At 34.1% G+C, this 26,100-nt stretch overlaps 1 protein-coding gene across 1 annotated transcript in view; it reads right to left on the bottom strand.

Moving 5' to 3' along the window:
* Positions 1-26,100, bottom strand: part of LOC142338601 (uncharacterized) — a 55,091-nt gene that overhangs the window by 15,092 nt on the left and 13,899 nt on the right. The window contains exons 3-7 of the mRNA XM_075388423.1: positions 24,532-24,682; positions 23,510-23,618; positions 17,924-18,110; positions 11,498-11,730; positions 9,354-9,518 (exon numbers count right to left, since the gene is read on the bottom strand). Of these exons, the coding sequence (XP_075244538.1) occupies positions 9,354-9,518; positions 11,498-11,730; positions 17,924-18,110; positions 23,510-23,618; positions 24,532-24,682 (845 nt within the window). The remainder of the gene's footprint in view (positions 1-9,353; positions 9,519-11,497; positions 11,731-17,923; positions 18,111-23,509; positions 23,619-24,531; positions 24,683-26,100) is intronic.

The raw sequence follows: 26,100 nt of genomic DNA, 5'->3' as shown, positions 1-26,100 counted from the left end.
GAGCTGTTCACTATAAAGATTACAAATATTCGACCGCGTTTTTGTCAAATGACCAGAGATGCGCCTCATTATTGTGATATTGTGAAAAAAATTAAAACCTACAAAATTGGTCGAATATGCTTAAATCACAATTATTTTACGAAAACTATTTGTACCCAGAACAAAGACCATTTGAGGAAAATAAGAAAATAAAACCGCCATAAAGAACAAAACTTAGTTGATTAGATAAAAGATGTGACTTGACTAAAGGGATGCTAAGCTACAAATTCATAGAAAAAACAGAATAAGAACTTTTTCAAAAAAAAAACAAAATTTTCAAAAATCATAGCCAACATAAGCTTTCAACTAAGTAGGTAGTTTATTTTGCAACTATTTATTTTGAAAACTAATTGCGCCTGTTTTTAGAGGGACTAAGTCATTAGATTATAAAATAACATTAAACACAAGCTGAAATAAAAACTTTCACAAACAACTTTATAAACCACAGTGTTGAAGCTACTAAAACTATAAAATATTATCAGCTAGAAAACAAATCTTACTCTGCGTCTCCTTTTAAACTCATAAAGTCTTTTTGAAAAACAATTATTTCAAAATGAAAACAGAAAAACAACAAAAACTGAAAAGAATCTAAATTTCGTAAAAAAAAATTTTGAAACAAATTGTTTAAGCCCTGAAGACATCAGTCAAAACGTTTTTAACAACAAAGAAATCCTTGTTTTCTTTGACAAAACATTTTAAAAATTTCACAAAAATGAGGCTAAATTACAAAAACGATACGACAGTGAAAATACGAAAAAAACCGGAAACCAAAACAAAAAGGGATAGGTTGAAGAATAACTTTACTTTTTTTAAAAAAACTTTAATTGAAGTCAATTAAAGCATTCGTATATATCAATATCAGATACTAAGTTATTTTATGAAACAATAGTTTGCCACTGAATACTTTAATTAACCAATATTTAGCATACGAACAAAAAAAATAACTACAAATTCGAGGCAAAAAAAAGCTCTACCAGATTCTGCAGGAGAACGTTGCCACAGCCCTCACAATCATATTTTAAGAAAACAATAAATATGTTTAATTTTAATTACTCTAATTTTTTTCAGATAGATTGCTAAGTAACGACAACATAAAAATTTACCAAAGAAACAAAAACAACAGCAAAAATGGGCAATTATGCACGAAAATCACAAATTTTTGTATGATAACTCGTAGTACCAAAGCCAAGATACCGTTATTTTAAAACAATACGGCACAGTTTTAGTTTGTATTCTATGAAAAAGAAAGTTTGACTTGTATTTACTGAAAGTAAGGTAAAAGTTGACAGAATTAATAAAAAATTGACAAGCTCAAAAAAATCATTGAAATTTCCTAAAAACAAATATATCCAGTCACAAAAGAGACATTAGGTAACAACCGAAAATATAATGATAAATATTCGCCTACACCTCTTGCAGAAGTCATTTGGACTTTTGAATTGTTAGACTTAGTAATCAGAGTGCAAAAAGACTAACAATTGAAGAAAAAACAATAATTCAGTTAAAGTTTACTGAAGCTCTTCTCAAAATTAAAAAATTTCTGATTATAAGAAACCATGATAATATAAAACTTATCCGATTTTGCTGTGCGCCCAAATATTTGCCCAAGTGTACCCATGGTTTCGGATTGAGACCAATTGAGTGAAAAACTTCAAATTAAAAAAATGATGCATTTTGTATAACTATCGAGTTAAATTTGTAGAAAACGGCGAATTTTAATTCCAGAAAACTTTTACAGGGCGCCAAGATTCAAATAGCTCTCTTTTGGAGTTTAGAGAGAATATGTCCGCGGTTTTTAGTTCTCCACTTTCGGCAAACTTCAGTATATGGGACAAAAAATGCATATTTTGCTCAATTTTTGTTGAAAATTTTCTGATTTTTGAAAACTTTATCAAAATTTTTAGCCAAAGAAAGTCAACTCAAACAAATCAGCAAAGCTCTTCCGTCTCTAACACTACCAATAAAACTCCACTGTTAAGAATTTCAATGTATTTTAAAACCTACCCGGCAGATTGCCGGAAAATAGCCGCCGTTGATTCCAATAAGCATGATTGGGATTGAAAGAGTAGAAGATATTGAAAAAAAAGATTTTTGTACAAAAACATTTTTTAAGTCCGATATATTTTGGTGGCATTTCGTAGTTGAACATAAGGTACTTCTGTCTTTTAGAGAGAGGCTACAGGGGCTACCATCAATACCAATAAGCATTAGAGATGGTAACGAAGACTTATAGGAACGACGTTCAAATAGCGGCATCTAAAATTGGGCTTTATGGGTTTATCCCGTTTCTACTTCTGACTTCAATTTTTTATACTGACTCTGTTCATTTTGAATTGCTTTGCTGAGCAACTGATGTTCAAAATCACTTTTAGCAGAATGAGAGAAGAGAGAAACTAGCCTAGAGAAGTCAAAAAGATATCACACAAAATATGGAAAAAGCGGCAAAATGAGGTAAAGCGAAACATTTTTTTTATTCAACGAAGTAAAAAAACATAGCAGGACAAGTCCTGACGTACAATTCAAAAAGAATTTTCATTGACTAAACAATAAACGACTTATAACGTACTATGAGTGAATTGGGAAAACCATTTCGAAAATCAGATAAAAAAATTTAAAAAAAAAAAAACAAAAAATCGGTGTCAAAATGCCGCATGTGAACAAAACACCACTGGTCAGATATGAAAATTTGGTTCACACAAAAAACTAGGCCTAAAATGAGCTATTAATGGATTGGGAAAACCATTAAGAAAAAACCCGATCCAAAAAAATCGAAAAAATAGTATCTATCAAAGTGAAATTGCCGCATGTGAACAAAAAAACACTAGCGAGAAAGCGAATTTTTGTTCAAACACCATTTTCTCACTTTACTCTAAAATTAAAGCGGAACAATTTCACGCCGCAAAACCACTCGCTTTTTCGCTCCATTTCCTGTTTCGGCGTGACGAAAATCACCACTCCAATTTGACTTCAAAAATCATGAAAATGTGTGAACAGATCTTAAAAAAAAGACAGCGCCCCAATACAATTCAAATTCTTTGAATTGTAAAAAGGAGCGCTATAATAGCCGGCTGAGAAGATGAGGGCGGCTATTAATAATATTAGCAAAATTGTGCCAAATTTTAGCAAAAATTACTGAAAATGTGAATAAAAACTGTCGAATATTCACATAACTTTAAACCTGGATAACTCCCTGCAAAAAGCGAAATTCAAAAAAAATTAATTCCATATACTAGGGTGTACCAGCTTTTTAATGATATCACTCACAACTCGAGTATATCGATCGGCCAAAATTGTCTATACAAAAAAAACCCATTTGAGTATATGGTTCCTCCCTCCCCACTAAAGTGGGGGTCGGAACAAAAAGATTGACATAAAACTCATACCGAACATAGTAACAAATCACGCCATACACACACACACACACTCAGCTGATGAGAGGTAGAGAAATCACTGAAAAAGTCCGTCTCTGGCGTCTTGGCGTAAGATCAAGTGGTCGCAACGATCATTGAGATGCTGCTTTAAAAAACGTCCCAGGAACTGACATGAATTTGGAAGCACAGGACAGTCAACTACTCGCTTAAAAAAACGATTCACCAACGATGTACTGATGCCCGATAAACTACAGCAGGGAAACCCAGAAAGCGGAAAAAGAAACAAACAAACCATCAAAAACAAATTGTCTTTAAAATCACTACACTTTGCAATGAAGTCAAAAATAACAATCAATTTTTTGAAACACACAAATATAGATAAAAACAGACAGATTTGACTTATGTTAATAAAATCTCTTCAAACAAATCAACTTAAAGTTGATAACAATAAAAAAGCATCAATAAAACCCTGAAACAATTTTCCTAAAAACTGACGTGTAGTCAGTGTTAACTGAAAACTTGTTAACTTTAACGAGAACAACCTTTTTCATGACGGATTACTTGCAGGTGCCATAACTGCAATTGCTGAAAAACTGTAATTATCTGTTCGAGACTAAAGTCCCCTCAACGTGCGTTGTAAATTCGCATTATTATTTTTATTATTATTAAATAGAATAACGGCTAGTAAACATCTACAACGGCGAAGTAAATAGCCCTATTATGCAACCTGAAGTCAAAATTTGACATGATTGAAATCGAAACCAATCTTACATTTTGTACTGCATAACGTAAAAAATTTGTGAAAAAAAACACTTTGGTCCGAAAAATTAGGTCTAATAGTATAAAACCCTTAAATTGACGCACTTTAACAAACGTTACCCGCTAAGAAAGGAAAACAAAACCCCACTACACCACTCTAATTTCGGTTTTTGTTCAGAACATTCATTACGCCGCAGAGGTATACCCAAACCGTCACGGGCAAATATGCCCGATCTGTGTATCTCGTGTTCGTTTTTTCTATGTTAATACATTAAAAATGCAAAATTTTGCGGAAAATAGCTACTTTAGCAAAAAACAGGAGCGTTCACAAAATTGTCCAAACTTTACCCGCGAATTAAAAGTACAAGCTATGTACCCTAATTTTCGCGGGTTTTGTATCATGAATCTGCTCTATCTATTTCGCACGCAACGTAACTCGATTTCGCACTATTATCCGTAATTAAGCCTAATTTAATGCGCGTTTTTGAGCACAAAAGTGATTATTAAAGCTTTAGTACTACTAATAGTACTTATTACCACTTATCAAAGGGTTCCTACCCGGTTCGTTGAATCTACACCAGTAAATCAACTGGAAGATAGGGCAGCTCATTAAAGCTATGACGGTTAACGATATGGCAGTTAGTAAAGCTTTTTTTACTGCTACTCCTAGTAGTTTATTACTATATTACTACTTATTACAGGGTAATACTTATTAAAGGGTGTTACTTATTAAAGAATATTACTGCTTATTACCACTTTATTACTACTTATAGTACTTTATTACCACTTATTAGTACTATTTAATACTACTTATTAAAATCGGCCAGTTCCACATTGGTATACAGAGCCTTTGTTGAGCGAGGGATTTTTCGGGGAAAAAATCAGTTTTTGTGGCGCTGTGACGTACACCATAAATAAAAAAATGCTTGCATTAAAATCACTTTAAAGCTTTGAAAGCTCCAATTAAATCTTTATTAAAGTGCTTATTACAAAGTATTAAATCACTTTGCATGCTCAAGAAGCGCGCGTTTAATTAAGCTCAATTATGGATTAGAGATACTTTTAATATGAACAATAGATACCTAAATTGAGCCGAACCGTGCTACAAGACTTGTCACCTATTTTATAATTTCAAAGTTCTTTTTCGTAAAATAGGCGAAACCCCTTTTCCGAAAAATAAGATACAAAGGATGTCTCCCAGTTTCGTTCATTTTATTTTCGAGCGAATTTTACTGAGGCCAAAATTTTGGGGTATACCTTTGCCGCGCAATGTTGTCCCAATCACTTGCTTTCAATTTCTGCACTGACCTTCACATCTTCTTCCACTCACACGACGGATTAAAAAAGAAGAGTATTTAGAATTCCGGAAAACCTTCATGAGTTGTGTTCGTATCAAAAATCAACCATTCAGAAAACTAGTTTCTAATAGAAAGCTTAAATAAACAATGAAATTTTATTATTTTTCTCAACTGTCATAATAAAACACAAAAAGGAGGCTCAGTAATGTGCGTACGCACATAATTTTCCGACCCCGCTCATCCACCTTCTTAACTTAATTGGCTACCAAATGATGAAGACGTCAAAAACATAGATATCGTTCAATAAACAACCAATGGATAATAATGCCACGCTAGAGGGCCAATGACAGTTCTTGATAAAAGAACTACTAAAAACGACCATTAAAAAATCAAAAAACAAACATTATTTACGACCACAACTCGCTGTCTACAATAAAAAAAATCATAAAATCAAACTTTCGTCAGATAAACTCTAAAGAAAACAGTTCAACCTATACTTCATTAGAAAAAATATGGGACCGGTTCTCAATGCAACTGGTCAACAGGTTAACATAAAAGCGGAAAAATAGCAAAGGGGTGCAAAGTTAAAAAATATGTTTCTATTTTTGAAAACAATTAACTTCACAGTTTTTAATGTCATTAGATATCACCTGAAATCACTGAAATTTTCATTTATATCTCCATAGGAAGTAATTGAGACATACCAGAATCCAATCTTCAATTGCACAAAATTTTAAAGCCAATGAGACTTACGATTATTGTTATAAACCAAAAAGAAAAAAAATCCTCTAAAATGTACAAACAAATAAAAATCTCAAAAATTTTATGAAGTCTCGTAGTAAAAGTAGTAAAAAAGCCGAGGAAAAGTTTGAAGCTAAAACTGTTACAAGGGTTAAGTTATAGCTCACTGCAAACGGGTTGTGACCTGCGTTTACAAAGACTGAACTACAATTCGACCAAAAAACTATTTTAAAAAATGACAAAGCTCAAAAACCAAAATTTGTTTTAGAAACAGAAGTTTCCAAAAGTTATAACAGATTTAAGATTTCAACAAAAAGCGATGTATTACGCTGCAAAACCTCAGGAAGCCAATTGGGCCTAGTAATAATGAGACCACGCCACGACCCCACAAAATAACAAACACATAACAAACACACAAAGAAGCCAAAACTTCAAACAATTTTACATCACTATCCAAGGCACTATACTTATAAGATGTTACCAACAAGAAATGTAAATCATCCTTTTCTCCTCATCCTAACATCAACGAGCCTTCCCTATAAAAGGAAAAGGTAGACACGACAACAAAAAGAAACCCGAAAATTGAACAGTATATAAATCTCGAAAATTTTTTCTGAAAAAAAAAATGGTCGAATCAATCAATCACAACGTATAACAAAGCGCAATAAAAGTGGATGAATCATCAAACGTAATTGAGACTTATAATCAGTGAGATTGAGTTACATGGTGACCAATTTGAAAGCAAAAAGAGACAGTTGAAAAAAACTTTCAAAAATTTAATTTGAAAGTCATAAAACAAACAGCTAAAAACTGAAATCTTTATCTAGGTGGAGTTATACGTCCTGGGGAAGCAATTGAGACCTATAGTTATCAATTATATGGCGGACAACAACAGAAGGAAAGAGAAACATTGAAAAAAAAACAACAAAAATCCACACAATTTTGCGAGATAACTTGGTCTCAGCCAAAAAAGCATAAACTATTCAATAAAAACAATTAATATAAACAGATATGCATTTTTCCAACGATGTTCAAATTTTCTACTATGCTTTCTTTGCCAACAATGTGATAACTCGACAAGGAAACGAAATGGACTCATAAAAAAGGCAATTATGCTCAATAATGAAAATGAAAAAAAAATTATTTGAAAAGGCGTAGTATCAAAACAACGGAAAACATGAGTTGAATATAAAACCGTTTCCAACAATAATGCATTACTCACACGGAATTGGTGTTTGCCTGTTTTTGCTGAGGCTGTGCCGAAGTTGAGAGAAATAAGATAAAATAGTGGCAAAGTTCAAAAATTCACCGATCTTTTCTTAAAACAAAAATATTCAAAGTCATAAGAGACATCAGACAACAACCGAAAGAATTGTCATGGTTCATCTAACCCTGCTAAAAAATGACTGCATTATTGATTTGGACACAAAGTCGTTGGGCTACAAAAAGTATAACAAATGAAGGCAAAACTTAAGAAGTCTATAAAATTTTTACGAAAACAATTAGTCAAACCCATAAAAACCATGAGCTTAACTCCGAAACCATATTATAATTTCGTTGGACATCTTTCTTGCAAAAAGCACCTGAAATTAATTGAGCCCTGATTTGAGATTCTTGACATTTACATAAAAACATTTACATAGCGGAAATGCTTTGAAAAAAAGGTCGCGCCCCATTTAAATCTAAAAAATTTTTCATCATAAGGATCCAAGGTGAGATCAAGATCAGCCCAGATATTGCTACCCGTCTAACCAAGCATTCAATTGTTCAAATGATTGCGATATACATCACTTTTTAAACAAAATTTTCGGTTTGTCAAAAAATAAATAATGCTTTTTTTTGTAATTATCGAGTTTAAACTCGCAAAAGTCTGATCCAGAAGACTCACAAAGCCAACGGGATTACAACTAGCTCCTTTCTGAGCTTAAAAAGATTGAGACCGCAGTTTTAAGGTGTCTACTTCCAGCAAATTTAAAGCAAGTGGGCTACAAAAAAGCAATAGTGGTCCTATTTTCTCGAAAACAAGGTCTGATTTTTGAAAACTTTAGCATACATTCTAGCCAAAAAAATGGATCGAACAACTCAGCAACCCTCTTTTATCATTAGAGATGAAATGAAAAACAGTACAGTTAACAACTTTTACATTTTTTAAGCAAAATTGACAAAAATTTGGACAAAAATACTGAAAATGTGAATAAAAACAACAATTTTACACAAAACTTTAAACCTCGATAACTCCCTATAAAAAGCGAAAAGCGAAAAACTCTTTTTAATTCCTTATTCTACGCTGGACTGGCTTTCTAATGATACCACTCAACTCTCTACGATGATTATATCAATCGGCCAAAATTGACTGAACAAAAAAACCCATTTGAGTATATAATTCCTCTCTCCCCACTAAAGTGGGGGTCGGAAAAAAACTGTTTCATGCCTCCAAAATAAAAGATCAAATAAAAGAACCTGTAAGCAGTTAGCGTCTATTCAATTCCAAATAAAAACACTAAAACAAAATGAGGGTCAAAAACGCTCAATTATTCTGAAAATCCGCAAAATTAGCGTATTGCAAATTCATAGGCCAGTTAAAACTAACAAAAACTGCTTGAAAAATCCGCATAGCTGAATTTCTCGCTCTCTTAAAAAGAGCGATATGAACAAAATAACAATATCTTCTCTTTTAGCCGTAAAAAAGCTTCCATCATAATTGGTTTTCATCATGAAAAAAGATTCAGGCCGTTAATGTTCAAAGAGACTGCATAATGCAAATAGCGTTCCATTATTCTTCGCCGAAATATTATTCAGGAAAATAACGGAAAATTACCCTATCTCTTCTCTTTGCCCCTCAATTCATTCATCTATTTGACTTAAACACTTAGTTTTCACATGCGGCGTTGACTTTTACATCTTGTTTTAAATACACTCCAAAAAATTATCTATCCAAAAAAGACGCTCCACTAATACTCTTCTTCGACTCGTTAACACAGACAGCGCCCCAATACAATCCAAATACTTTGGATTGTAAAAAAGGAAAGCGCCTAAATAACAGCCGTAATACAGCCGAGGCTGACACCGGCTGTTAGTAATACTTTAACGGATTATCATTCAGTGATTATCATCATCTTCTTCTAAAGAGTTGAGCAGAGCGTACCTTAAATATGACATGTTCATCCAGCTCCAACACTCCTAGATACGGTGTCACTTTGCCATACAGGAATGTATGTCCCACTAAAGCCAAAGTACTGGCTATTTTGAACTGACCGACTGATTTAGGGAACTGTTTGTTGTCAAACATCTGGCCATAGTCTATCATCTTCTACAACACACATAATAGCCATACCTAATACTATAACACATCTGTTGCTAAGAAATACTATAACACATCTGTTTAAACGAAAATTTAATGAAAAAATCAAATTAAATGAAAAATTACAACTTCAAACAGAACGTGCAACTTTTGTCTAAGTAAATCATTATCAAAAACACTATTTTTACCGAAATGTTGAAGAATTTTCTGTCCAGAAAAAGTCGCAGAGAAAGCTGCAATCTTGAAAAAATCAACTCAAAACAGCATAGCCGGCAGATTGCCGGAATAGCTGCGAAAGAACAGACCTGCGTGCCATATAATAGAGATAGAAACAGGTACAGATCTAAATTGAAAAAATAAAAATCGACGCCGCTCAAAAACCTAGGCTAAAAAACAATCAGCGATAAATTAAACATACCCGGCAGATTGCCGGAAAATAGCCGCCATTGATTCCAATAAGCATGATTGGGATTGAAATAAGAAGATATTGAAAAAAAAAGATTTTTGTACAAAAACATTTTTTTAAGTCCAATTTATTTTGATGGCATTTCGTAGTTGAACATACTTCTGTTTCTTAGAGAGAGGCTACAGGGGCTACGATCAATACCAATAAGCATAAGAGATGGTAACTAATATTTATATTAACGACGTTCAAATAGCGGGCATCTAAAATTGGGCTTTATGGGTTTATCCCGTTTCTATTTCTGACTTCAATTTTTTATACTGACTCTGTTCATTTTGAATTGCTTTGCTGAGCAACTGATGTTTAAAATCACTTTTAGCAGAATGAGAGAAGAGAGAAACTAGCCTAGAGAAGTCAAAAAGATTTCACGCAAAATGTTGAAAAGGCGGCAAAATGAGGTAAAGCGAAACATTTTTTTATTCGACGAAGTAAAAAAAAAAGGAGCGCTATAATAGCCGGCTGAGAAGATGAGGGCGGCTATTAATAAAGCTTGTTAAAATTCATTCCACAGAAGCCTCTTATTAGGGACCTTTACTGCACATAGTAGTTCCTTTGACCTTAAACAAATTCAAAATAAACTTAAGTTTTAAAGTGCAAAAGTCATTTTATTGAGTGAGGTAAGTCACGTATGGTCAAAATCTAATCACTCAAATAACCTAAAAACTTTCGCTAAAGCGAGTGAGAAATGACGTCACGCGCGCAAATGCCGTTAAAGAGAGGAAGAAGTCATTCAGAAAATTTGACTTTTTCAGCTTTGCTGTGTGAACAAATGTAAAACGAAAAAAGAGCGTCAGACGACGAAACAAAAAAACATAGCAGGACGAGTCCTGACGTACAATTCAAAAAAATTTCATTGACTAAACAAAAAACTAAATCTAGAACGGAATATTAGGGGAAATAAATTGGGAAAACCATTTCTAAAAAATCAGATAAAAAATTTAAAAAAAAAAACAGAAAATCAATGTCAAAATGACGCAAGTGGACAAAAAACCACTAGCGAAAATTAAAAATTTGGTTGAAACAAAAAACAAGGAATAGAATGAATTTTGAATGGATTGGTAAAACCATTTAGAAAAAAATCTGATCCAAAAAACTCGAAAAAACAGTAAACATCAAAGTGAAATCGCCGCATGTGAACAAAAAACCACTATTGAGAAAGCGAATTTCTGTTCAAACACCGTTTTCCCACTCTACTTTAAAATGAGACCAAAAAAAATTTCACGCCGCTAAACCACTCGCTTTTTCGCTCCACTTCCTGTTCCGACGTGACCAAAATCACTACTCCAATTTGACTTCAAAAATCATGAAAATGTGTGAACAGATCTTAAAAAAAAGACAGCGCCCCAATACAATTCAAATTCTTTGAATTGTAAAAAAACCAAGAGCACCGCAATATAGCTACGCTCAGCTTACAGCTTCGCATCTATAATAATAATGCGCTTCATTGCTGATAACAGATGAAATCGTAAATGTGCCCAAAAATTACTAATTCAACCCCAAATCAAATCTTAGGATAAATGAATACCTGTGCATGTTTGGGACTGACAATGGGCAGTATTGTCTTGTGGGCGAATATCTTAGTAGAGGGTATGTTGTATATGAAGTTCTCTCTGTCTACCACTTTGCCAGCATTTAGATCTATCACTCTGTTCAGAGTGTCTTCTTCATACTCGAACAGTAACTCCATCCTCAGAGCAGCCTCCCTGAAAGCTGTTATTAGTCTTGGCCAGGGGTTAGGGGGAAGTGTGGCACTGCAGGCTGTCAAAAGAAAAATGACGAGTGAACTCGAAACATTAATTTTTCCAATATTTTTATACAGCTCATCAAATCACCGGGCTTCAAATGCTGGAGAGTTTAGACAAAGGGATCACAGCATAAAGTAAACAACTCCAATAAAAAAAAGAAATTCTCTCTTCCTCTTCCTTCACTCACAATTTAAAATTTAAAGACAAGTAAAATTTAAGTAATTCAAGCCAAGAAGAAAAGAAGTGAAACGCAACCTAAAAACTAAAATTTGAACCGACACAACTTGAATTTGTCAGGTTGAACAAATATTGCGTGGAAACCCATAGTTTGAAACATACCAAAAAATAGACGCGAAAAATTGTAAAGATTTTCCTCCGAATCATGGGCACTCAATTCTTTTAAATCACTAACCCATCAAAAATTATTGATATTGAGTTGCTGTTGGAATTTATACTGTTTCGGTCTACCAGTTGAATGCAAATTTATATACGTGGCCACAAGAACGTTTACGTAATATTTAGAGAACTACTTTTGCATGTACGAATTGATTAGTGTACCGGGCAGAGTTGAAATAAATCCCGGTACTAATCAAAAAGGCATCAAAAATAGTTCTCTAACATTTTGACCACCTATCCGAATAAGCCAAACTGACTGAGTTCTCAAAGAACGATATCTTTGATTAGCATCTGAGGAAATCAGTTCAAACCACTACACTGCAATCCAATAAACTTTCAAACCAAGAAATTCAACACCGCACTAGAAACAGAAATGAATTCAAAAGATCAATTCTTTATCAAAGGAGAAGAATCAGAGGCTGAGCAAATTGAAATCAGATTTCAAAAATAAAAAAAGTAGTGACAAGACATCTTCATATGTACAAAATGGTGCATTTTTACAATTGAAATCAGATTTCAAAAATAAAAAAAGTAGTGACAAGACATCTTCATATGTACAAAATGGTGCATTTTTACAATATCAGAGGAATCTCCATTTCATAATCAATTCTCAATTTCATGAATTTGAAATTTCTACCAACTTTGATATAAAATTGGAATGTTTATAAAATTTATGGAAATATTTAGTCGTCATCTGGTCATACTGATCTAATCCTTTGTTGATTTCTGCGGTTAGAAGAATTTGGAACCAAAACAAGCTCCCACAACAAGCCAAAATCAACGGTGCTATTTAGCAATATTACTCCACAGAAAGTCGCATAGTTAAAAATTATACTTTTACCTAATGTAAGGATGTAAAATTTTTTTGCACTCCTCTCAGAGTACTTTTCCTAGAGCACGGCAAAGTCATTAGAGTACAATTAGAGCTATGTACTGTTTTGTTAGAGTACTGTTATATATTGTATATAAGTGGTCTAAGTTATATGAACTCAAAGCTGGGCTGAAACAGAATGGATCCCATTTTCGATAGTACCTTTCTATCAGAACAAACAGAATAAACGCTCCCAAAAGAGTAAAACACGCGTGATCAACACTGTGGATGGGAAATTTTTTGCTTCTATCAAACTTTTCAGTTTGTGCCCCCCATTAGTGAGAGTACACTATTTAAGAAAGAAAGAATTAATTTCTTCATGCATAATTGAAAATTATACATTTAAAATAGCTCAGCAATTTTCAGAATTTAACACAAAATTAGATAGATAAGAAGGACTGACTGTCACTATAGAAACTGTAACATGAAGAGGACAGATATCAAGACCAGATGGTCTACAATGATCGGCCCAGGATTGATGAATAACAAAACATCACATTAGAAATAATTGAAATGAAAAGTTAAATTGTAGTCGTAACAAATGTAAGCATAAAGATTGCAAAAATGAAATGAGACTGTAGAAAAACTCTGCTTTCTGTCGTCGGTCATGGGTTGCTACATGTTAATAGAAAAAAATCTGGTGTCCTACATACATTAATTTAGTCTAAAGCTTAATTTTAAAATTTGAAAATCTTTAAAAAATCGGAACTTAAATACTAGGCCTGCGAGATTTTAAGATTGATCCCAAACTTACTCCCTTAGCGACCTGGCCTCTACTGACGGTGGAATGGGCCTCTGGATTCAACTAGTGAAGCCAACCGGTCATGGACCACCTGATGGACCACTTGAGCACAAGCAGCAAGGTCAAAAGTAGAAGTCACAAAAAAAATTCCCGCAGCTCGAACACTAAACACATAACGTACTAATTCAAAATTATTAATGAGGAAAGTAGTTTTGAATGTATAATAAAAATCATTCACTTCCTTATATGAGCAACCGATCAAGTCAGGCATTATATCAAACTTTCCTAATTTATTATACAAAATAGTTGAACGATATTGAATAGATGGACGTTGAATTTTTGTTTTGAAAGATGGCACTATAAGCAAATTTAAACAAGAAGAGCGTGTTGAAGACAAATTATGAAAAGTAACTATACTATTTAAAAACTCATCTGAATGGAAATTGTTGATAGATTTTACGACAAATTTTAACAATTCATAAATATGTAGTTCAAACACAGAGAGAATTTCATTATCAGCGAATATGTCTTCACTACTGTCGGTTCGTTTTCGGAAGTAGATGAATTTGAAAATTTTCTTTCGAAGCAGGAAAAAAGGTGTAAGTCAGCTATAGCTGCAGCACCCGAAAATTAGTACTCCATACTGTAAAACAGGATCAACATTACTATGATAATATCTTAGAAGTAGTTTTCTTGGGGTATAATGCCTAAGCTTCGATATAAGGCCAGAATGCCTGGATTACTTTTTGATAAGTTTTGTTATATGGGTCTGAAAGCAGAGCTTTGTATCAATAAAAATACCAAGATACTTACACGATGAATTATTTTAAACAATAATATTATTAAACGCAAACATTGTACTAGGATTGGAAGCACTTTTACCAAAAGTCATTTGAACTGTTTTGTCTTAGTTTAGCGCTAAGTTATTAGCATTTAGCCAATGACTTATTCTACTTAGGTCCTCTTCAATATCAGTTCGGAGGCAGGGAAATGATGTTACATTTGTATCATCTGCAAACAAGTAGACTTCCGAGCTGGAAGGACTTCCGAGCTGGAACATATGGAAGGACATTTATATATATAAGGAACAATAAGGGACCTAAAATTGAGCTCTGCGGTACGTCTCATTTAATCGGAAGCCATCTTGATGCCATGCCACAAAATTCCACCCGTTGTTTTCTATCACTAAGATATGACCTGAACCAATTGTAACAAGGTCCTCTTACTCAATAAGATTCTATTTTACGTAACAGAATTTCATGGTCAACTGTATCAAAAACTTTCTTCAGACCATGAAAGAAAGTTACTGATTCTTTTTTTATAATTTGATCTAAATTTGTCGGTAATGCAAGCTACCGCGTTAATCGTACTGTGCTTTGCTCTAAATCCATACTGTTCGCAATAAAATAATCCCAATTTTTCAAAACAGTTGTATACTCCTCTATACATTGCCTTCTCAAAAATTTTACTGAATACTTTCAATAACAATATAGGTCGATAAATGTTGATATCAGATTTACAGCCGTTTTTAAACAACGGAAAAAGTTTTGCACGCAATAAATGTGAAGAAAATTTATCTTGTTTGAAGGATTGGTTAACAAGAGCAGCAAGGAGAGGTGATAGTTCTTGCTTAAACGTCTTTACTATTACATTTCTTATGAAATCATCGTCTGAGCTATTTTTGTTATCAATCGATTCAATGAGATCAGAAATTTCTTTTTCTGTGACTTCAAATAAAAACATGGACTGGCTTTCAGAAGCAAATGTTTTCAATTCACTTTTTTGAACGCTATTTTGAATCTCACAGCCGATATTCGTAAAGTGCATGTTGAATTTTTCAAAAATTTCATTCGCTGGTAGGCCAGTGTCGTTTGAGTCTTTCAGCTTGGGAACTATTTCAGATTTATTATTGATACCTCTTATATCGTTTAATAACGTATACACTTGTCTTGAGTCTCCAATAGTTTGATTAAATTTATCTCTGTAATAATTTCGCTTGGTCTTAGTAATCAGTGCATTTAATTTTAACCGTAGATATTTAAGAGTATTAAAGTCTGCTTCAAGTTGGGATGACTTCCACGGCCGATGTGCTTTGTTTCTTTTTAATTTCAAGTTCTTGGTACTGTTTGATAACAAAGGAATTTGTTTAATTTGTTTAACAATGCCAGTTCTGATTGGTACAAATTTATTTAAGGTTGACAAGAAAGTATTTTAAAAAAATTCATAGGATGATTCAATGTCACCGTTTATTCTTTCCCACAATGATTGTATTTCCGTGCAGAATTGATGGGAAAAAATCCTGAATTTTTATATTGCATTTCACTTGTGTCTCTATATTCTTTAGTTAATTTACGATTAACCGCTCCGTAGTACCATTTAGGATGAATCGGATAATTATCTGTAAAATCATTGTGATCCAATACGAAAAATTCAGGTTGTTTAATATATTGGAAAATGAAATGATCAAGACAAGTTGAAGAGTTGTCAACAACTTTAGTGGGTATTGCTTCATTTATTACAAACCCAATACTTGCAATACAGCCTTTGTAATTCTTCGCGAGTTCATTTTCCCTAAGGATGTCAATATTTGTATCACCACAAATTACAAAGGGATCATTAGCTCAGTAAATGATTCCAGAAAAACATCTAACGTGTCAACAAACTCAACTTTGTTGATTCTGGGAGCATCGTAAATTGTGAGTAATTTGATTTTCTATTTGTTGATTTCAACTTCTAAAAACAATGCTTCTTTAAATTTTGTTGGTATTTCTCTTAGTATTGTCAAATTGTCCCGCAGCTGGATCATAACACCGCCACCAGTGTATGCGCGGTTTTTTACGCTGTATTTTTTATATCCACAAACAAGATAGTTTTCATACTCTTCAGAGCCGGAGAGCCATGTCTCTGTAGGACACAAAATTTCAGGTGGAGACTGAAGGCTTGTTATAAGTGCTTCCGATTCCTGATAGTTTTTCTATAGGGAGCGCACATTCACATAGAGGACAGACACATGCTTTATCGTAGTATCAAAATTGCTTTCAATTACTTTGGAGTCATTTCGCTTTAATTTAGTGGGTGGTAAAAATCAGCCTCCTCGCCGAAGCAGCACTTTAGCATCATTCATAGAGTACTGTAAATCAATAGCACCTTGATATAGCCCATTAATCTTAAATATCATATGATTTTCTTTCCAGACATAATAAATAGTGCTTTCTTTGGTCCAGCAAGAATCGATACGTTGATCTTGTCACATCATTTGAAGGTAATTGAGTCTTGCTTTTGTTATGTCTTCCGAATATGGCTCAGCTCGGGAATAAATTTAGTTCCTTCTTCCTTCTCAGCAGCTCTATTTTTGCAACACGCCTCGAAAAACGTAGAACTATTGGTTTTGCTGAGCTACTAAATCTGGATGGTAGGCGATGAGATGTCATTCAGCTGCAATCCTGCTTCTAAACAAGTCGATATCTCAAGAACAGTTCTGATTATTGTTTCAGTTCGCTCCGGAATCAGTTTGCCGTCGTGTGTAGTGATAGTTTTTTCAGCTACTGCAGTAAATCTGATATTTTCACGTCGGTTGCAAGTTTCTAGCAGTTCTGTTTCAGATAGCGCCTTAACATTGAGCTTCTCAACTTCATCGTTAAACTCCCGCCGAACTGTTTGCAAAATTTCATCTTCTATCTTAGACACTGCTTGCTTGACGATTTATTCGATGGTGGCTTTCAATTTGATAGATACGGCTTCCACCACGTCAGGAATACTGTTTTTTAGTGCGTCCGCGATGCTTGATTGCACTAATTCGGGAAGATTTTTTCCTGCATCGCTCTCTGGGCTTACTTCGGTGCAGGGTCTTTTCTTATCTGGGCGGTTGATGGGTGTGTTGTTTTCATCTCCCCAAACCAAACCAACATTTGAATCAGTGCTCATGATCTACTCTATTTAATAAGTTTATCACAACAATTAAGCTAATTTACAACTATTTACAACTCCCAATCACACGTTCCATGCTTTTACATAATGATTTAGTATATAATGTCACGTAAACTGTAACTGGGAGACAAACGGAAAAGATCCACTTTTATACAAAATTTGTAGCGCCAAGCTCAGAATATTGTACATACTATGCACACACTAAGCTCTAAAACCAGAAACAATGAAGCGAAGCCTTTTTATAAATTGAGAGAATGTTTGAAGTGTTACCCAGATCAGTGATGTAGTCCCTCCACACCTGGTCCACTCTAGTGTCAATCAAGTATTGCAATAAGACAGAGTCCCACTTGACAGAGTCTGGAGCAGAACTCTTGGCCACTGCCTCTGGCAACAGCACAAACATCTCGTCCTGGTCTATTATGAACCTGTACTCGTTCCCATGTACAAACGTGTCTGCCTACAAACAACACTAATTGATAAAAAACAGAAAAAAAGGATTACATCACAACAAGGCAAACGAAAATACTGCTAAATTAATATGAGTAGGAAAATAAGCTTCATTACCGATTAATCTATTAGTTTTCACATCATAAATAAGACTCACTTCTTTAATTTTATATCAATTGCAATAGATAAAAATGATGGATACTCGCATAAATAATGAAATGAACGTCACGCCTTTTACGAAACTTTGATAGAATGAAGCCCTAAGTCTTGGTTGGTGCAAGATTAACCCATTTCTTCCTGTTTCATATTTTTGATATAGACTGTATTTACTAAAATTCGCACAGTTCCTAAAACTATTCAGTTAAAATACTTAATGAAGTAGGCAAACTCCAGAGGTCAAAAATACGCCCTGAGTAAAATGAAAAACGTGGAAAATTCGTAAGGCAATTTAAAATTCAGAGCGGGTAAATATCAGCTGTGTGAGTAGATGACAGCGGCGAATTAAAATATCTCGTTAATTGAAACGGACATTGGGCAGCTCCTAAATTCGAAAGAACATTCTCAAAACAACAACGAGATAAAACCACACAAGCGAAGCAGACACTAATGTATTAAAAAACGGGAAACATTGTCGTAAATTGTCGAAACATTGTCGAACTGTTTAGGAAAAATGAGTGCTTCTCTTTATACAATAGAAAATTGAACAACAAAACTCGATAGAGTACAGCCGAACTGCAGAAATAGAAAACTTTACACATAGGCCTTACAGCCGATCAGAAGGAACTGATAATTTAACAAACCATTATAATTTACTGCTCTTAAAAGTTATCTCTAAGAACAACCAAGATTTAGGATTGAAAAAACATCTCTGCAACCTACATGAGAAAACATAGCCACCAGATTGCCGGAAAATAGCCGCGATAGACGCTTGGGGCCTTCCATGAATTGAAACAACTAAAGAGATTAGATAGACCGACAGATCGACCACCAGTCCTTTAATAGACCACAAGACTTTTTGGGTTAGCTTTGGACTGTCATTTTTATGAGACACGTAAGCTCTATAAGGAGAAAGCCCTAATAGGGCTTTTCAAATTTAGGATCTCTTCCGTTTGTAATGGCACGTGCTCTGTAACTGGGGGCGCATAACGTGCTGGGGGCAAAAACGGAGAAGATCCCAAAATTAATCTTCAAAATCAAAAACTCAAGACTCTAATAATCAAGAATTAGGGCAAGTATGTTTGGCACTACTTAGATACACACTATTGACCATAATAAGTAAATGTTCATAAAATTTAAAGTTCCATAAGTGAGTTCAGAAGTCATTTTTTTGAGTGAGCTAAGTCATTGAAAAAGTCAATTCCAAGAAGTCAGGGTAAGACGAAACAAAAATCTGTTAGACGACGTAAAAAAACATTGCAGGACAAGTCCTGACGTACAATTCAAAAGAATTTTCATTGACTAAACAATAAACGACTTATAACGGACTATGAGTGAATTGGGAAAACCATTTCGAAAATAAATCAGATAAAAAAATTAAAAAAAAAACAGAAAATCCGCATTTGAACAAAACACCACTAGCCAGATATGAAAATTTGGTTCACACAAAAAATTAGGCCTAAAATGAGCTATTAATGGATTGGGAAAATCATTAAGAAAAAACCCGATCCAAAAAAATCGAAAAAATTGTATAAATCAAAGTGAAATCGCCGCATGTGAACAAAAAACCACTAGCGATAAAACGAATTTTTGTTCAAACGCCGTTTTCTCACTCTACTTTAAAATAAGAGTGAAAAAATTTCGCGCCGCGAAACCACTCGCTTTTTCGCTCCCCTTCCTGTTTCGGCGTGACCAAAATCACCACACCAAATTGATCTTAAACAGATCTTAAAAAAAGACAGCGCCCCAATACAATTCAAATTCTCAGAATGGTAAAAAAATTAGGAGCGCTATAATAGCCGCCTGGAATTGAGGACGGGGCTATTAATAAAGACCAAAACAACAAAAGCTAGGCAATATTTAAAATATCAAGCCATAGCACCTATTTTTAGTGTCAAAAACATTGAAACGAAAACTAATTCAACAGAGCAAACAACAGAAAACTTAAAAAAAACTGTTGTGGCCAAAAAGCAAACGCCACATATCTACTCAGAAATTTGATGAAAACAGATACCAACTTTCTTTTTGTCAAAAAATCACTAGGGCTTTAACAATAAGAAAATAGAACGCGTAAACGGTTAATAAAACCAACAAAACTGGCATTTTCTTAAAAAACTGTAGAGCCTGAAGGCCAGAAAGACACCAAAATCCAACAAAAGCGCAACAACTAGATCACAAAATGCATAGTCCGGGAATTTTAGAGAAAGCTTCCCATCACAAATACAAATCTTGACAATCAAAACTTTGTTAACACCCTCATTTCGCTTGAACAGTTTGAAGAAACTGACACTCAAGGGACACATTTTAATACTTTGGCGTTATAGAAATCATCGTTCATTTTTGGAATTTCAGTCAAAATTCAGAGACTGCAAAAACACATCTTAAAAAAAGACAGCACACGACAAAACTCAAACTCAATGTTGAAAACCAATCGAAAAATAACACACACACACACACACAAACATACAAAACAATCAAACAAAAACTTTAATACACAAACAAAAACTCAAGCACGCACATATGCATACAGATACATCACATACATTCATGGAATAGTATTTTATCAAGAAACACATAAAACAGACCCAGCGGAATATTGGAAAACAGCCGCCATTGACTCCCATAACCCCGTTTGTTATAGGAAAACAGAAAAAATGAAAATTGACTTTAAAAAAATATTCTCAAGGCAAAAAAACAATTGGATATCATTCCATTGTTAGACACTCCTGTTTTTTAATGAGGCGATAGAGGGGCTAGTATCATTGCCAATGAGCAAAGGAGATGGTAACTATGACTCATAAGAACGAAGTTCAAATAGAGGGCATTATGGGTTTATCCCGCTTCTGTTCGTGATTGAGTCTTTTAATCCGTTCAATTTAGATTGCTTTGCCGAGCAAATAAGTCTCTAAACGAAACAAAAACAAGTCTAGAGAAAATAAAAAGTACGCGGAAATTTTTTTCCCGACAAATTCAAAGACATAGGACAGTTATTGAATTACAATCCAACGAAATCAATTAACTATTGACCAGACAACGATCATCTTTACACCAACAACTATGACAATGAACAAAGTTCATGACCCTAAATGCGCAAAAATGACACAATTAAATGAAAACAAATCAATAAAATACTCTTTCGGCGATTTAGTGTTTTAAAAATCATTGAAAATAACAACACTTTATAAAATACTGTTTTAAAATTTCATAGAATGAGTACAGAATACAACAACCTTCTGGGAATCAATAACAGACAATGTAAAAAAGTGGTGAAAGCAAAAAATGTCCAAAAGCAGAAAGTCACTGGGATCAAAGTACGAGAATACCACAACCACATCCCCGGCAAATCCTTAGCCACACTTTATCGCGAAAATTTAGACGTAATAAAATACATTGTCGCAGTTCTAATAACTGGTAACTGGTTAAAAGAGCTACACAAAAGGTTAAAAAGATTCACGGGTTTTTGAACATTTCGAAAACAAATGTTATCTCATTCAACGAAAGAGACAACATTAGCTAACAGTAGAACCAAGGAAGTTAACAGAAGTACTGCTCACTAGAAGTCAAGTAAAGACTTTTATTTTTAGGCTAAGCGATAACACTAAAAGAAAAACAAAAAAACAAACAAACAAAAACAACAAGAAAAAAATAAAAACCAGCTTTTATTTCTTGGAAGAGTATCAATTAAAAAAATCTGCTTTGAAATAAAACGAAAAATTAAATTTACTCAACATCAGCAACCAATGAAACCTGTTATTGATAAGACCAAACGATAAAAAAACAAAAAAACTTTGGCAAAATTTCAAAAACATGAAAAGAACCTTTGCAAAAAAATAGTGTCAACTTCACAGAAAGCAAAAGCTATGGATTGGCAAAATTATTAAGATCAATTTAATTTTCATCAGCAACCGATGACACCCGTTATTAACAACGAAAAAGCAATTGGCAGTAAATTTTAACATAAATAATGACCAAGTCAAGAAAAAATTTGCACTGTGAACTCAATCAATTAATTAGAATTATTTATGCCTCAGTAGCAACTGATCAGCCTTGTCAGAAACAACAATGAGAGGTAAGACAGAACTAAAACAAAAAAACTGAAAACTTAAAAATCGATTCAATTCCATGGAAACAATTAGTGTCTGAAGGCATTAGCTATGAACTAAAACAAACAAAACGATTAAAATATTCCTATTAGAAACCTATGAGACGTAACGCTAATGAGACTAAATGATAAGAAAACAAAAACTACAAAAAATACTTGCAAAGCATGTCAAAAATTTTAGATCCAATAGTATCAAAGTCATGAAAACCACTAGCCATAAACTCGAATAAAAAACTAGTCTAATTTATGCCTCACTCGCAAATGATGAGACCTGTCATTGTCAATGCGATGTGATTATTCAACAGAAAACATATCTGGCCGATTGTCCGAAAATAGCCGCCATTGATTTCCATAACACTATTTGGGATTGAAGCAACAGAAAAACAATGAAAAAACTTTGATTGGATTTCGTAGTAATATAAACTACTCTTTCCTAATAAGAAGAGCCAGGGGCTAGTATCTATGCCAAAACGTACTTGAGATAATAACTAAGACTTATTAAAATAAAACTCAAGTAGCGTTCATCTAAAATTGGGCTTTATGGGTTTATGCCGTTTCCATTTTCACTTCGTTCTTCGATACTAAATCTGTTCACTTTAGATGGCTTTGCTGAGCAACTGCTGTTTAAAAGCAATTTGTGCAGAATGTGCAAAGAATGAAACTACACTATAGAAGTCGAAAATAGTTTATGCAAAATGTCAAAAAGGGGGCAAAATGAGGTAATGCGCAACAAATTTTCATTTGACGAAACAAAAAAAACAGGAGAGCTATAATAGCCGGCTGAGCAACTGAGCGCGGCTGTTAATAAAAACAAAACTGGCAGATTGCCAGAAAATATCCGCGATAGTTTCGTAGATCTGCAGTCTCAAAGAAATAGTAAAAAAACAAAACTAAAATCAGAAAAATTTGTTCTTTTAATTAAATGCTATAATTATGCTTTTAATTGATTCTATTTTTCAAGAGCATTGAATGATTAGCACTTTTGATTATCACCGCTGAAGATAAAAAAATCGTCCACCAGCGTCTTAATAAAAAGTTTCGCTGGCATAAAGTTCCTAGCCCCAAAATTGACACAATATACGTCAGCTCCATCCTCTACTTCAAATGCATCAAATGAGCATAGAATGATCGTTGAGAGACGTGTGAAATACCTTCTGTTGGAGAGGTGGTCTCCATTTGGTCTTGGGCTCCATCCTCTGTCCCTTTTCATTTCTGAAGACAGGAGTGGATGGGATGAGGTAGTCACGTGGGTACTGCTGCCTACAAACAACCCAACACATGAACCATTGACACGCCATACTCGATTTAAACACACACAAGGCCCCGTCTTGCACACACGTGCATATAAGAAATAACCGACTACCGTCGAAAGAATTGCTTCTGAACGACAAACGGGAGCTCAAATCTATTGCAGCCTGCTTTAGTCAGAGGGGGGAGGGGGGGGGGGTAACTAAAGTCACTAAAGGGAGCTTCAAATGACGTCATTATAGGTAGGTTATTATATACCACAATAACTACTAATAAAATTACACCAATTTCGGCAGTTTTTATTTGACTTTTAGTAGTGAAGTGCCTTTTTAGTAGTGTGAGTTCAGCTACTGACACTTAAGAATGAGAAAAACTTAGATCAGGGGAAGTGAATGGAGTCAAAGTCACTCGAAAAGTCAAAGCAGTCAAGCAAAAATTTTGCACAAAAAAGACCAATATTTTTTCAATAATTGCTTCAAACTACGTATTAAAGAAAATATACATAAGCACTTAATAAACATTGTATGCCAATCAATTTCTAAACATTTAAGGTAAATATTCATTTATAAGTAGTTATCACAGACGAAAGCATAGATCAAAAAGCTATTGTCGAATTCATTTGGATCAATTGAATTCAGAGAATGGTGCAAAAACAAGTTTCGAAACTTTAAGTTTCGAAAAACCTTATACTAAAAATTTATCTATATTTCATCTTAACAAAAATCTCAATGGAAAAGCCCTTATAAATTTATGCCCGATTTCCAAAAAATGGCAATTTTGTTTTGTAGGAAAGCATTCTATTCTAAAGCTCTCAAAAGAGCAGGACTACATGAAACAAAGAGTGACATAGATATTATGATTGCATTTTATGAATTTACAATTAGCGTATACAATGAAGAGAGAAGTATGACCACTAGTTGAGCACCTGAGTTGTTGGATGGCATTCATGACAATTGGGAACTGGTCTGTCTGGATGTTCTCCATACTCCAGATGAGTTGTGCCTCCACCATGCTGTTCACACTCCTCAGAATATCAACCGTGGAAGTCGTGAGAGGAACCACTCCACTCACCATCCCTGTCAACACAACTACATATAGAAAAATCTAGGTAGATTCATAAATAGAACAAAGCTGATCCGAGAAGCTTTGTTGTCTATGAGTAGCGGGTGACAGGTAGATGTTGAATGCTCGTCTTCTGGACTGGTTTATATCCACTCATCAAGACTTTGTAGTAAATCTTCCCTCAAATCATTTCCTAACAATTCTTTTTCAACACGCAAACATACCCGGCAGATTGCGGAAAATAGCTTCTGTTGATTCCCATAACCAAGATTGGGATTGAAAGAAGAGAAAAAACTAGTGAAAAATGATTTTAACGCGCGAACTACTTTGATGTCATTTTGGAGCGCGAACTACTTTGATGTCATTTTGGAGCTAAACATAGTCCTGTTTCGGCGTGAGGCGACACAAGGGCTATTATCAAAACCAATAAGCATAAGAGATGGTAACTAAGAACAAAGTTCGAGTGACGAGCATCTAAAATTGGGCTTTATGGGTTTATCCCGTTTCTATTTCTGATTTCGTTACTTCATACTGACTCTGTTCATTTTGAATTGCTTTGCTGAGCAACTGCTGTCTAAAAACCACTCAGCAGAAAGTGAGAAAAGTTAAACTAGCCTAGAGAAGTCAAAAAGATTTCACGCAAAATGTTGAACAAGCTGTGAACTAAGATAAAGCAAAAAAATTTCCAAGAAGTAAAAAAACATAGCAGGACAAGTACTGATGTATAATTCAAAGAATTTTCATTAACTAGACAAAAACTAGACCTAGAGGAGACTATGAGTGAATTGGGAAAACCATTTCCAAAAAAAATCAGATCAAAAAAATAAAACAAAACAGAAAATCAATGTCAAAATGCCGCATGTGAACAGAAAACCACTAGCGAGAAATGGAAATTCAGTTCAAACAAAAAACTAGGCCCAGAATCAATTATAAATGGATTGGTAAAACCATTTAGAAAACAATCCGATCCAAAAATAAAAAACAGTACAAATCAAAGTGAAACTGACGCATGTGAACAAAAAACCACTTGCGAGAAAGCGAAATTTTGTTCAAACACTGTTTCTCACTCTACTTTAAAAAATAGAGTCACAACATTTCACGCCGCAAAACCACTCGCTTTTTCGCTCCACTTCCTGTTTCGTCGTGACCGAACTCACAACTCCAATTTGACTATAAAAATCATGAAAATGAGTGAACAGATCTTAAAAAAAGACAGCGCCCCAATACAATTCAAATTCTTCGAATAGTAAAATACATAGCAGGACAAGTCCTGACGTACAATTGAAAGAAATTTCGTTAACTAAATAAAACCTTGACCTAGAGCGGACTATGAGTGAATTGGGAAAACCAATTCTAAAAAACCCGGATTAAAAAAACAAAAAAAAAACAGAAAATTAGTGTGAAAACGCCACAGGTGACCAAGAAACCACGA

The sequence above is a fragment of the Convolutriloba macropyga genome, chromosome 4, assembly GCF_964194025.1.
Source record: "Convolutriloba macropyga chromosome 4, txConMacr16.3, whole genome shotgun sequence".
NCBI classification, from domain to species: domain Eukaryota; kingdom Metazoa; phylum Xenacoelomorpha; order Acoela; family Convolutidae; genus Convolutriloba; species Convolutriloba macropyga.
The sequence above is the reverse complement of the archived record's forward strand: the minus strand, read 5'-3'. Positions and strand labels throughout refer to the sequence as shown.